The sequence below is a fragment of the Carettochelys insculpta genome, chromosome 3 (assembly GCF_033958435.1).
Source record: "Carettochelys insculpta isolate YL-2023 chromosome 3, ASM3395843v1, whole genome shotgun sequence".
NCBI lineage: Eukaryota > Metazoa > Chordata > Testudines > Carettochelyidae > Carettochelys > Carettochelys insculpta.
Window position 1 is genome coordinate 124,874,248 of NC_134139.1, and position 13,751 is coordinate 124,887,998.

A 13,751-nucleotide genomic window follows, 5' to 3' on the forward strand; every position below is an offset into this window, starting at 1 on the left:
CACTAAGTCATCCCAGCCAGGACCTTGTCAAGCCAGGACTTAAAAACCTCGAGGGATGGAGAATCCACCACCTCTCTAGGCAACGCATTCCAATGCTTCACCACCCTCCTGGTGAAGTAGTTTTTCCTAATATCTAACCTACACCTCTCCCTCTTCAAACCAATGGGTTTCCTTGACACCATGTGGTGGAACAATTTATGAGCCATGCCTGTAGAGGGAGTATCTCCAGGTTCAGATGGAGAGTGCAACTGTTGTGTTGAGACAACAGATCTGGCCAGCAAGGGAGACTTCCTGAGGTGCATATTGCTATGTGTGAGGATACCATGCCTGTCTGGGCCATGACAGGACTATAAGGATAACTGAGCCTGTCTGATTGTATCATGGGTGTCACGATATCATTGGTATCAGTGAAATGTATACATTAGTTGTGCCTCCCATCTGATGAGGAAGGCATTCCCTGAAGACCATTCACAGTCCTGCTCTTAAGAACAACATTATGCATTTGTAATTCGCTAAGTGCCCCACCATTTGAAGACTGAATTCAGGACGTCACCATTCATCTCCCATTCATGATCCTGGAAGAAATACCTGCTGAGTGTGTCTGCAGCAAATGCTGACAGCCTGGCAGGTATCATACTAAAATGCTTACATTGTGTTACATTGTGTCGACAGATGGGTATCCTCCTCGAATACCCGGTGCAGGGCATAATGCTTAGCGAAGGTGTCATAGGATGACCAGGTCGCCGCTCTACAGCTGTCTTTTAACGCAATTCCCTTGAAGAAGTCTGTTGATGCCGCCACCGCCCTGGTGGAGTGAGCCCTAGGCGGAGCCAGCAAAGGGGTCTTTTGAAGCTCGTAGCACATTTTTATACAAGATACAATGTGCTTCGAAATTCTCTGGGAAGAGAGGCCTTCCCCTTTTGACCTGGGAGCGAGAGACACCAGAAGCCTGTCCGTTTTCCAGAAGGACTTAGTTCTGTCTATGTAGAAGGCCAACGCCCTTCTCACATCTAGGAGATGTAGGTGCTCCTCCTTGCTGGAGCTGTGAGGCTTCGGGTAAAATGAGGGTAAAACTATTGTTTCGTTAAGATGGAACTCTGAGGAAACTTTTGGAACGAAGGCTGGGTGTAACCATAAGGTTACTGCCTCCTTTGAGAATACTGTGCAGGGCGGCGTTGCCATCACTGCTGCGAGCTCGCTCACCCTGCAGGCTGATGTAATCGCAAGAAGGAAGGTTGTTTTCATAGTAAGGAGTCGGAGGGGTACTGTGGCTAAGGGTTCGAAGGGTGGTCCCGATAGTGTGCTGAGCACTAAGTGCAAACTCCACGACGGCGGTAGCGGTTTTCGAGGCGGGTACAGGTTTACCAGCCCCTTCAAGAACCTTGTGATGATAGGGTGGGCGAATACGGTGGGCCCTTCCTCTATATGCTGAAAAGCTGATATAGCAGTGAGGTGGACCGTTATCGAGGATAGAGAAAGCCCGTCTCATTTGAGGTCCAATAGGTATTCTAGTATTACGGTTATGGGAACGTCGAGGGGAGCTAACTGTCTGGCGGAACACCAGGCTGTAAAGCGTGTCCATTTTTGTTCGTAAGTCCTCCTGGTGGAGGCCCTTCGGCTACACTCCAAGACTTGTCGTACTCCCTCCGTATACGTGCTCTCTAAGGAGCTGAGCCATGGATTAACCATGCTTGTAGGCGTAGTCCCTGAGGGTGCGGGTGCACTATGGATCCCTGAGCCTGCGTGAGTAAGTCCGGCGCCACCGGTAGGGGGAGTGGTGGACGATCTGACATGCGCAGAAGCAAGGGAAACCATTGTTGTCGGTCCCAAGTTGGAACTATGAGTATGATGCGAGCTCTCTCCCTTCTGGCTTTCTGCAGAACCTTGTGGATAAGCGTTGTGGGGGGGAAACGCGTAGAGTAGAGGGACCTTCCATGAAATCATGGATGCGTCCCCCAGGAACCCCTGCCCTATTCCTGCTCTGGAGCAGTACTGGGGACACTTCTTGTTGTACTGGGTGGCAAACAAATTGACTTGGGGAAACCCCCATGTACGAAATATGCGCTGTAGCAGGTCGGAGAGGATCTGCCATTTGTGCGTGAGTGCGAAGCGCCTGCTCAGCTGATCTGCCTTCACATTGTGGGTGCCCGGCAAGTACGAGGCTTTCAACGTTATGTTGTTGGCGATGCACCAGTTCCACAATCGGACTGCTTCCGCGCATAGCGCACGGGATCGTGCCCCTCCTTGTCGATTGATGTAGAACATAGTGGAGATATTGTCAGTACTGATCCCGACTACTTTGCCGTGTAGGTATTTCCAAAAATGTCTGCACGCATTGAACACTGCTCTGAGCATCAGTATGTTTATGTGCAGTGTCTGTTCCACAGGGGACCATAGCCCTTGCGTCACCTTGCTGCCAATGTGCACTCCCCATCCTATGTGGGAGGCGTCGGTAGTAAGGAAAATAGAAATTTGTGGTTGGTGGAAGGGCACCCCCACTAGCAGATTCTTGGGATTTCCCCACCACGCTAGGGATCTGCGCACTTCCATCGTGGACGACACTACCCTGTGGACAGTGTGGGATGCCGGTTTGTAAACACTTGCCAGCCAATGCTGCAGGCTTCGCATGTGTATCCTGGCACTGTGTACCACAAACATCGCTGCCGCCATGTGCCCCAACAGTTCCAGGCATGTTAGGACCGGCACCGCAGGGCTGTACGTCATGACTTGCACCAGGGAGTTGATGACGCAGAAGCAGGCATTGGGCAGGTATACTCTTGCTGCGATAGAATTTATGCGTGCCCCTATGAACTCTATATCTTGCATGGGTTCGGTCTTTGACTTTGCAAGGCTGATAAGTAGGCCCAACTAAGTAAACATGTTCGTGGTGACGTGTATCATGCGTAGGACCTCTGCCTTTGAGGCCCCTTTCAGTAGGCAGTTGTCCAGATATGGAAAAATAAACACCCCCTGTCTGTGCAGGTAGGCTGATACCACTGCCAGGGTTTTGGTAAAGACTCTGGGTGCCGAGGATAGGCTGAACGGAAGAACCCTGTACTGGAAATGTTCCCCGCCAACCGTGAAGCGGAGGAAGCGTCTGTGTGCCAGGTGGATTGTTATATGAAAGTTAAGCGTCTTGTAAGTCGAAGGCTGCAAACCAGTCTCCATCGTCCAGTGTCATAAGTATGGAGGCAACTGTGATCACCTGAAAGCATTGCTTGCGCAAGTAACGGTTGAGGCCCCGTAGATCCAAAAATTGGCCTCCAGCCTCCTGTTTTCTTCTCTGTTAGGAAGTAGCGTGAGTAAAAACCTTTCCCTTGGAATTGTTCCAGCACTCTTTCCACTGCCCCTATGAACATGAGGTGATCTACCTCCTGCTTCAGCCTCGCCTCATGGGCAGCGTCCCTGAGATGAGGCCGGGTGGGAGGTTTCGTCGGTGGAAGTGACTGGAAGGGGATCGTGTAACCCATGGCTATAATTTCTAGCACCCATTTGTCTGTGGTGATCTTTTGCCATTGGGAGTGGAACGGTTTGAGGTGATAATGGCATTGAGCGATGGTGTTGATAGTGCAGCCCTCAACATAACCATCAAACTTGCTGTCTCTGGGCTTGTCCCGAGGGTGTACTGCTTTGTTGAGAACATCGTCTGGGGGCCCTGTACTGCTGCTGCTGTTGATGGCGCCCTTGGTCGTAGCCTCGCTGATATTGAGCGCGCTGTGGTTGGTAAGCACAGCGTCTTTGCTGAGGATAGAACTTCTTCTTCTTGTATGGGGGAGTATAAATACCCAAGGTCTTAAGTGTGGCCCTCGAGTCTTTGCTGGAGTGGAGGACCGAGTCGGTTGAGTCTGCAAACAGCTTTTGCTTATCAAAGGGAAGATCCACGATCTTCACCTGTAGGTCTCTGGGGATACCGGACGTCTGGAGCCAGGATTCCCTATGCATTACCACTGCTGCTGCTGTTGAACGTGCCACTGTGTCCGCCACGTCCAGGGCAATCTGGACTCCTGTCCGTGGCGCCGCGTAGCCTTCTTGGACAATCGCCTTTAACACTGGCTTCTTGTCCTCTGGGAGTGAATCCATGAGAGGAGTGAGTCTAGAGTAATTGCCAAAGTTATGGTTTGATAGATGTGCTGCGTAATTTGCCATTCTCAATAATAGGGTAGAGGAGGAGTAGACCTTCCTGCCGAACAGCTCTAGTTTCTTAGCATCTTTATCCGACCCCCCTGATTTGTACTGAGACGTTTTCGACCTCTGCTGGGACGATTCGACCACCAAAGAATTGGGCTGTGGGTGACTAAAGAGGAACTCCATGCCCTTGGCTGGGACGAAGTACTTCTTATCCGCTCTCTTGTTTGTAGGCGGAATAGAGGCCGGAGTCTGCCATATGTTAGTGGCTGACTCCATAATGGCTTCGTCCAGCGGGATAGCGATTTTAGATGAAGCCGGGGGTCTCAAATTTTTCAGGAGTTTATGGTGCTTCTCCTGCACCTCTGCTATTTGAATGTCCTGCGTGAATGCTACTCTTCTGAACAGCTCCTGGAATTGTTTAAGGTCATCCGGAGGTGAGACATCCCCGGGGGCCATGGCCTCATCTGGGGAGGATGAGGAGGAACCACTGGGGTAAATCTCCCCCAAATCCTCTGGCTCCCAAGTTCGGTGGTATACTTGCTCCCTGGTGGGCTGTGAAGGGAAGTCTCGGGAGTCTAGACCTAATTCCCCCTGGGACAACTGCGTTCCCGTCCCAGAGCGAGAGTGTACACGGGAGTATTGATGAGTAGTAGGAGAGGACCTGCCCCTGGATCTACACCTGCGGTGTCTGTGTTCAACACGATGAGGACAACCATAGCAACATGGGCAAGGGCCCGGTGATGGAGACCTGGACTACGATCGGGGAGTGTACCCATGATGTCTGGGAGAGCAGGATCTCCATGACGACATTGACAGTGGTGAAGCTGGTTTGTGATAGTACTCAAGGGGATCCATGCCCAAAAATGGTGAAGGTGGCCTGAGCCACAGCGAAATTGGTTGGAGGAACGGAGAGGGAGGCCCTAAATAAGCCGGTGGAGTTGCAGCCTGGTGGTGCGGTGTGTGTATCTCAGGAGGGGGGCTGGGTGATAAGGGCAGTGCAGCCCTGCCTGGAGATGGACTAAGGTGCCGGGTTTTAGCTCTGGCCTTCCCCTCCCCTGCGGGGTGGGCACCGCCCCCTCCGGTGCCAGGGATCTCGGCCCCGTTGTCGGTGCCGCGCGGGTAGCTTCCTCCAGCGCCGGTAGGCTCCGTGCCGGGTGCCCCTGCGCCGTTAGCACCGCCAATTCTGGCGCTTGCCGCGCTGGCGCTCGCAGCACCTTCCATGCCGCTTGTTGTATAATCAGAGGCTCGGCCTCTGCCACGTGTGCTGCTGCACTGCCGCTTTCATCAGCTCGCAGCTGGGGGCTCTGCGTTCCGCTCGTCCTGCTCGCTGGGACCGCCGGCAAGGATCGAGCTGGGGAGAGTTTCTTCCTCTTCTGCACAGAGGGGGTCAAAGAGGCTGCCTTCCTTTTATGTGACCCAGAGGGCCCTTCTGTGTGAGGCTTCTCCGGCGGTTCAGGATGGAGAGCCTTATCAAACAAGATCATTTTGGGCCTCATTTCTCTGTCCTTCCTGGCCCTGGCTGTAAGCTTAGCGCAGCGGGAACACTTCTGGGTAACATGAGACTCTCACAGGCAGCAAATGCATTCACTATGCCCATCTAAGGCCGGCATAGCCTCGCGGCATGACTCACACTTCTTAAACCCCGACGAAGCCATCGCGGTGAGTCTTTACTGTTAATAGGGTACTTAGCCACTAATCAGTGCTTTCTAACCCAAAATAAAATTCATGGCCTTCAGAGCAGCGGACGGCTTAACAGCCTTCTTGTCCACCCCTCCTTCGTTCCTCTTCTCTCTGCTATCTAATATACTCTAATCTTTTTTTTTTTTTTTGTATAATAGCGACAAACAAACAAACTCCACGTACAAAACAACTATCTTATCTGTCTCTGGCTTCAGCCGGAGCGGAGTCCGCCTGCAGCCGATGGCGGTTGAGAAGGAACTGGCGGGGACCGGATCACGCACATGGCCAGGGGCGCGCAAGAGAGCAGCGCGCGTCGGCGCATGCGCGATCCAATAGAAACTGCTAGAAGAATTCCGATCTGTGGTGCCGGGCGAGCCCGACACCTATTGTGGAGCACCCACGGGGACCACTCGAAGAAGAACCTGAGGCTCAACACATTACTTCAGCTGTGGCCATCATTCTAGCTGCTGTGTTCTATGCCACCTGTGATATTAACAGATTAAACTACAACCAGACAGATTGTTATTGCAACCACTATTATACATTTGCAGGAAAGCTTGTACAAAAAGTGTGTCAAGTGGGGTATCCATGAAAAATTTACAATTTGCTTGTTACAATTATGCCATGAGTATGTATGTATCCTTTTTGTATTTGAAGTTATGATATTGGCTACATATTTGTATCTCAAATGTTTGCTTCTAGGAGACACAAATAGGAGGCTTGGCAAGCCTATGTGAAGGGATTATTCACGTTGAATAGACCTGCTTGACAGACAGTGGGCCTTGGGAGTTACCAAGCCACATCTGATGAGTTTTCCTGTGAATGCTAAGACTCGCATAGGAGCAATGACTTGTACTTGCTAAGAACAAAGTCATGCATGAACAGGTGTCTCACTCTTGTAATAAACTCCATCCTGTAGCTGCACTTTTCCATATCAAGAACAATGGGAGTCCCTCCACAGGGCAGATATTATAAAGGGCTCTGGGAACTCCTCCATTTTGTCTTCAACCCTGCTTATCTCTGGAGGATCTTTGCCACAAACTGAAACTCTAAATAAAGGACTAAATGACCCATCCAAACTGCGGCTGCTCTCCAGAAACTTCACTTATGCCAGCAGTTTATTCCATCACTACTACAAGCCGGAAGGAAGAACTTTGCAGTTGTTTTATGTAGTTTATATAGTTGTTTTATAGTTAATGCCTTTAACCGGTTCTGCTCTCATCTCTTCTGATTATGTTTGAACATTTAGATTTTAGATGCTAAAACAATGGGATTTTGGCCAAGATCTGAGTTATAAATTGACCTGAAAAAGTAGCTGGTCCTTCAGAATTGGAAGAACCTTTTATATGATAAGATTGTTTTCATAATCTCACATCTGTGCACAGAGGATTACTGTAGTAATACTGAAGAACTGGAGCATCTTAGGGAATTGCTTGTATGACTTCTTCCTGACCAGTGTGGTGAAGCAGAAATTTCCTTTGTGACTGGCTTGGTGTGCCTTACAGTGAAGCACCTTCAATCTTGAGCTGACATGAAAGCCTTGTTCTCAAAGCAGTTTTCTCTGAATTGATTCTCTCAGCATTGTCCCTCCAGACTTCCCTTGTTACACCACCCAAAGGCCTTTTTCGGATATGAGCTGGCTCTTGGTGACAATGACCTAGAATTGTGTCAGTTTTACCTCTGATAGCAAAGATGTGAACCAGGTAGGTTATCCACAGTTGTCATAGTTGTATTAGCAATAATTGGCCATTTGAATCTGAAGGGTGACAAAGGAATATACTTTGCCTTCAAACAAGTCAATTCTTCTATTCCTTAATGTGGGTCATAACCTGGAATTGTGGCTGTTTGGCTTATTACCTCGACAACTGCAGAATTGGGAGCCTGATGCAAAAATATAAAGTCTGACCTCTTGGACAGTAAGTAGTATTTTCTAGACACTTTTTTGACAGTGGGCCAAACCCTCTCTGCAAGATTCAAGATGGCCTAATTGATGGGATGGGCAATCTCGAAGGCATATGTGGGCTGCAGTAATTGTACCAGCTTGTGCTGGTTTGTCTTCACCTTCTCCAGAAGGGTGTTTTGGCTGTGTGTGACTTTCTTAAAGAGCTCTTGAAACTGAGCTGATGGCAGGGCATAATGACCTCATCCAGGGAAGCAGATGAACTGTGCACAGGAAATTTGTCATGGTCTGCACTCAGCAGGGCTGACAGACTCGCCAGGCCCCTGGGTAAGATAGGGAAGAAGGGTGGAAGAAGTGGGGCTGGCAGCAGCCAGCCCTCAGCTCCACTTAGATTGTGACTCCTTTCCCCAGCCTTCAGCATAGCCTGGTGCACACTGTGTGGCACTCCTGCCTCCCTAGGCAGCCACAGGAACTGCCTGGAGATCACTGCATGGTGCTCTGGCAATGATTTAAAGGACCCAAGGTTCTGGCCGCCAGTGGTGCTGTGGTAGTGACAGCAATGGCCAGGAGCGCCAGACCCTTTTTTCTCGACAGGACAACTGCCACTTTTGCCTGCCCTTAGTCAGTGGGACTGTCTGTACCCTTCTGTTTGCCATGTCCCCATTTGTGTGTTTGAGGGTTGTGATATGGGAGATGCTGAATTAGAGCGCAGTTTGTGTCTACATGCTGTTGAGGGCCTACAATGCTGTCCTCTATGTGTGCATTGGTAAAGCCATGGGGGATACACTAATGGGGGTCTGCACCATGGTTGATTCATCTGATTGTGTTAGACCTATGGCTCAATGATGGTCAGTAGGCAGTAGATAAAGAGTGATATAGAAGTAGGGGGCATAGCTCCTGCATTTCATCCTCCTCATCTCTGGAGAACTGTGCCATGTCTTGTGGACTGTGGTCTCCTCCTGAGCCTGTGGGAGGGCCCTCAGCACTGACCAACAGTGAATGTGCTACTGATGAGACTTCTAAGTCTCTCTGGTGCAGCAGAGACTGTCATTATAGTGGGTGCTTTCCCTTTCTTTAGTGGAGGCAGTGCTAACAACATTGTTTGGCTGGTTCCATCAGGGTTAACTCAGTGGCATCTACTGATGTTGACAGAGTTGTTGGTGCCAGGAATGAAGGCATAGTGTCTGAGATGCTTGGTGCCAAGTCCAGTGAGCTCAGTATCATGGAGGGGGCATGTTCCTGTCAGTGCCTCAAATCTGTTTCTTTTGTTCTGACCCCGGCAATGTTGGAGGTGCCTGGCACAGTATAGGTGCTCACCCAAAGTATGATGGCATCGGGGGTAGCCATCTTGGAGGAAACAGCCTCTGTTTTCACAGACCTCTTTGCAGAGATGTTTGAGTCCTCTTGTTTGGTTTCTCAGAGGGCAGGTTTCCTTCTCCATCTTGAGGAGTGCCATGAAAACCTAAAATTATTTGTCCTCCTCAGGCTGGAGAGACTTATACATCAAGATCATTTTAGGCCACAGAGCCCTGTCTTGTCAGGCTCTGGCTTTCAGGTTGCTGCAGTGGGAAAATTTCTGTGGAATATGCCCCTGATGCAGGCAACATATGCGTGCAGAATGTTCTTGTGAAACAGGCAAGGCATAGTGGCAGAAGCCACATCATTTGAAGACTGGAGCCCTCAGCACTTTAACTAGTTACTTTCTCTTAAGGAGGTGGGTTGTGGTCAAAATTTTTTTAAACTAACTGTGTAACAACATATCTAAATATTTATCTAAAAGCTATTCCTTAATGGTTTTTGGGTGAAATGCTAACACTGCCCCTTCACTCTGTCTCCAGCCATTGATGGAGAGAGACTAGAGGGCATGGGTAATGCAGCACCAACAGCACTGAGAGATTCCTGCTGTGCATGTGTGACCCATGCAGAAACTGCTACCCTAAATCTCTGATTGATGATGTCAGGACAAACCCCCAACTAAGATGGAGCACCCCATAGGGACACTACTCAAAGGAAAACCATAATCTGTGCGTTCTTGTTGTACTCATCTGAACCCTTGCCAATTTACCAACCTCCTCTTTCACCCACCTGCCCCGCTCTCTATCATTCTCCCACTTAATTTTACAAATATACAAAATAAAAGTGAGGTACAAAGAAGTTAAGGTACAGACAAGAAAGTATTAGAATCAAGACTGCAACCCTGGTCACCTGCTTGCAGATGCAAACCATGCTGTGACTCATCTCATCTGTGCAATGTGGCTAATAAGGTTTACCCCAAGGGTTCTGAGAACTACAGACAAAGTGCTATGAAACTGCCAATTACTGTTATCACTTTTTTACAAATGGACAATTTAAACAATGTGATCTAACGGGTGAGGCACAAGTCTAGCAGTGAGCAGGTAGTTTTTAATCCTGGTTCTGAAACTGACTTGCTTCTCATAAGGACAACACTGACATAAAGACCCCAGTGCATAGGCTTGGTCACGGTGAACGTAAGTCATTAAGATCTGAAAAACTAAACAATGTAAGATCCTCACAGGTGGGAAATACAAAGCTGTGTGTGGCTGGAGAACTCAGCCTGTTTTAAAGTGAAAAAGGAAGAAAACAAAGGACATGTCAGATTAGCATCAGTAATGAGCTCAATATTGCCAAATCAACTAATTTTTTACCTTAAATTTTCCTAATGTAAAATCCAAAGGTTAAGCAGTGGAAAAAAATCCCTTAGAATCATATAACATTAGAACTGGAAGGAACCCCTGCCCTCATGGCAGCACCAACCACTGTCTAGACCATCCCTGATAGATGTATATCTAACCTGCTCTTAAACATCTCCAGTGATGGAGACTACACTACCCCCCCGCCGGCAATTTACTCCAGGGTTTAAGCACCCTGACAATTAAGAAGTTTTTCCTAATGTTCAACCTAAACCTCCCTTGTTGCAGGTAGGCCCATTGGTCCTTGTCCTATCCTCAGAGGCCAAGGAGAATAATTTTTCTCTCCTCTTCTTCTAACCCCCTTTTAGGTACTTGTAAACTGCTATCGTGTCCTCTCTAAGTCTTCTCTTTTCTAACCTTAAAAAAAAAGCCCAGTTGTTCCAATCTTCCCTCATAGCTCATGCTCTCTAGACCTTTCATCATTCTTGTTGCTCTTCTGTGGACCTTCTCCAATTTCTCCACATTCTTCTTGAAATGTTATGCCCAGAACTGAACACAATACTCCAACCGAGGCCTAATCAGGGCTTGCTTCTAATATATTTAAAACACTGAAAGTGTCTATCATCCTAACCTTGAATGGTCCCTTCAAATATGTGTATCTACTTTTGCTAAATAATCTGTTCCACCTCACATTTAGCTGTGATGACTGGAATACTTTTCCAAGACCAAAAGAAGGCCTGTGTAGCCCAGGCTTGTCATTCACACCAGCAGAAATTGGTCCAATAAAAGATAGTACCTCATCCATCTTGTCTTTCTATTATTACAGCATTTCAGTGATTATAGTAACCAGCTGGCTTAACAAAAAGTTTTTTTAAATGCTTCTCTAAATTTGTAGAAACCAAATGCTGACAAGCATGATTGCTAACGCAGGGGAAAAATTATGTATTTTTAGCTGTCTAAATAATAGCTTAAAATAAAACACTAATGAAGAAGTGTAGTTACCTGAAAAAGCATTACTGTAATATCTTGAGAGTGTCTGCATAATATCTTTGGAATGCTGGGTCCATGGTGCTATCTTTCTGTAGGTTTTCACTCGATGAACAAGTTGAGAACCTCCATATTGCAGAGAAAGTGTGTCTCCATGATCTTCATATAACTCCTCAAACAATCTAAAGCAGATACAACAAAATATCTGAGAATTCTATCATGATTGCTAGAAAGTTGAAGTTTCTCTACTCTATAATTTGCCTTATTTACTTTCATGTTATAGAGACTTAAAAGTAAGCAAACAGAAGTCCAAATAAACTATTTGCAGTTAATGTAATAAATGTCAAGCTTCTGAACTGGACATAGCAGGGGACTTCTTTCCAAAATGTTAATTTCATTAATAAAGATACAGAGATAGCAACTAGTGCAAGAGAAGGTAAGTGTTCTTTTGCAAGATTCTCTTAAATAGACTAAGCCTGTACAGGACAACTAACTCTCCACCTGCTATGGTTTGAAAGACTCAAAGATCAAAGCACCAAACTTTTCTGGTAACCTCCTCCTGTTCCTCACTTCAGATATTAGTCACATCAGTCCATGCACAAAGAAATTATTATTTACATTATATACATATAGATATTCCCTCTCTCTCTCCCCCCGCCCCCCTCCATTTACATATATGAAAGATCTTAATGGCATATATCAGGAACGACAAAAAACGAACTAAATATATATGTGTACTTATTTTAAACACAAATTTTAACAGAGTGAAATGGAAACTTAGAAATATTTTTCCATACATTAAGTATAATTCATTTTTAGTAACTCTTGAGGAATTCTTGAGATATCTAGATTTTCCCCCTCAATAAAGGAAATAGTTTCTCAACAATATATTGCTGCCAGATTACAAAAAATGAGGTATAATAGTATTAGCCTAGCCACACCAAAGATTAAAAGGAAAAAAAAAAAAAAAGAGGGAATACATTCCTGGTCCAACTTTGGAGTGTTTGCTTAGATAATCCCTTCAGTGGAAGTTTTGCTGAAGTAAAATCTTATGCTTGATCATGAGTTACTCTACATTAGATATTTAAATGTTTATTAAGTAAGAATATATACCCTTATAGTCCCCAGAAACAAACATTAGTAAGAGTTTTGGGAAATGACTGGGGGTATTGTTGGCTTGTAGAACAACGGAAGACCCTAAATCTTCACAGAATAAGGTAGCTTCTCAAAGAAAGGTTCATGGTGCCCAACCAAGAACATTAATTATTTTGGATGAGACATTTACCAAACACTTGATTTTAAAAAACCTCTAAAAACCTTAAAAGTTGATTAATCTGCTTCAATAGGAAGACAAATAAATCCGCTAAGAACAAAGGCATTCCCAAATCTATGCTTATTATGACTCTCTGAATGTCAACAAGAATAGGAAATACTTTCAATCTGCCATCAGGAAATTAAAACAGAGTTTACAGGGAAGTGAAGAATATCTATCTGATCAAAGTAAGTATTGTGAACAAACCAACCACCACATTAGCATACACACCAATCAGGACTATTAAATCATAAATGCTTATCGCTATTTTAAAACAAAAAAACAAACAGAAATGTCTTCTCCGCCCCGACTCCTCCTCCAAGAAACAACACTGTTTAAAAAATATCAAACAAGCTACCTGGACCTATGTGCTCTGAGGTCCCTACTACAGTAAAAAGGAAAACAAGGTGGCCTCAATTATCTCTCATATTTGTACAATCAGACCCAAATGTCCAAATCATTAAGGGAACACACTTAAAGCTTTAATGGTCACTAATATTCAGAGGGTTCCAATTTAAGTGTCAAAGGCTCATGTGTAGAATCTGAAAATATTCAGAGAGGTTGCAGAAGAATATATTATTCCACCTTCTCCATGCACCAAAAAGGTATCAAGAAGACAGAAGAAAAGAAAATGAAAAAAAAGTTAATTTATTTCTGAACTGCATTCTGATTACTAGGAGCATCTGGCACAAATTTATGCTTAGCTCACTTTGAAGCAAAACAAAAAATAAAAGCTTTATATTAAACTTTCATTTATTATTTTAAGCATAGAGCTTTCAGGTTTGAAGTAATGCATCAAAAGAGAAACATTCACTTTTGTTATCCTGAAAGGCATTTGATAAGTGTACTAATCAAAATTAATCAAAGTTACATTGACTTCTATGTTAAATGTCATACAGGTGGATGAACGGATAATTTAGTTAGCTGAAAAGCACAATGAACTGAAAATTTATCCAAATTAAACTCAAGTATTTGCACCTAAAGAAAAAGTTACAAAAACATCAACATATGAAGAGAGACAGAAAAATATAGCTACTTAATATAGATTATAAAATTAATGACAGGAAAAAAATTATAACATTTTACTCACAGT

At 45.7% G+C, this 13,751-nt stretch overlaps 1 protein-coding gene across 1 annotated transcript in view; it reads right to left on the reverse strand.

Annotated features, from left to right (window-relative positions):
- The window catches only part of FIG4 (FIG4 phosphoinositide 5-phosphatase), a 118,575-nt gene that overhangs the window by 46,234 nt on the left and 58,590 nt on the right, over positions 1 to 13,751 (reverse strand). Inside the window, exon 15 of the mRNA XM_074990763.1 lies at positions 11,362 to 11,528. Coding sequence (XP_074846864.1) covers positions 11,362 to 11,528 — 167 coding nt within the window. The remainder of the gene's footprint in view (positions 1 to 11,361; positions 11,529 to 13,751) is intronic.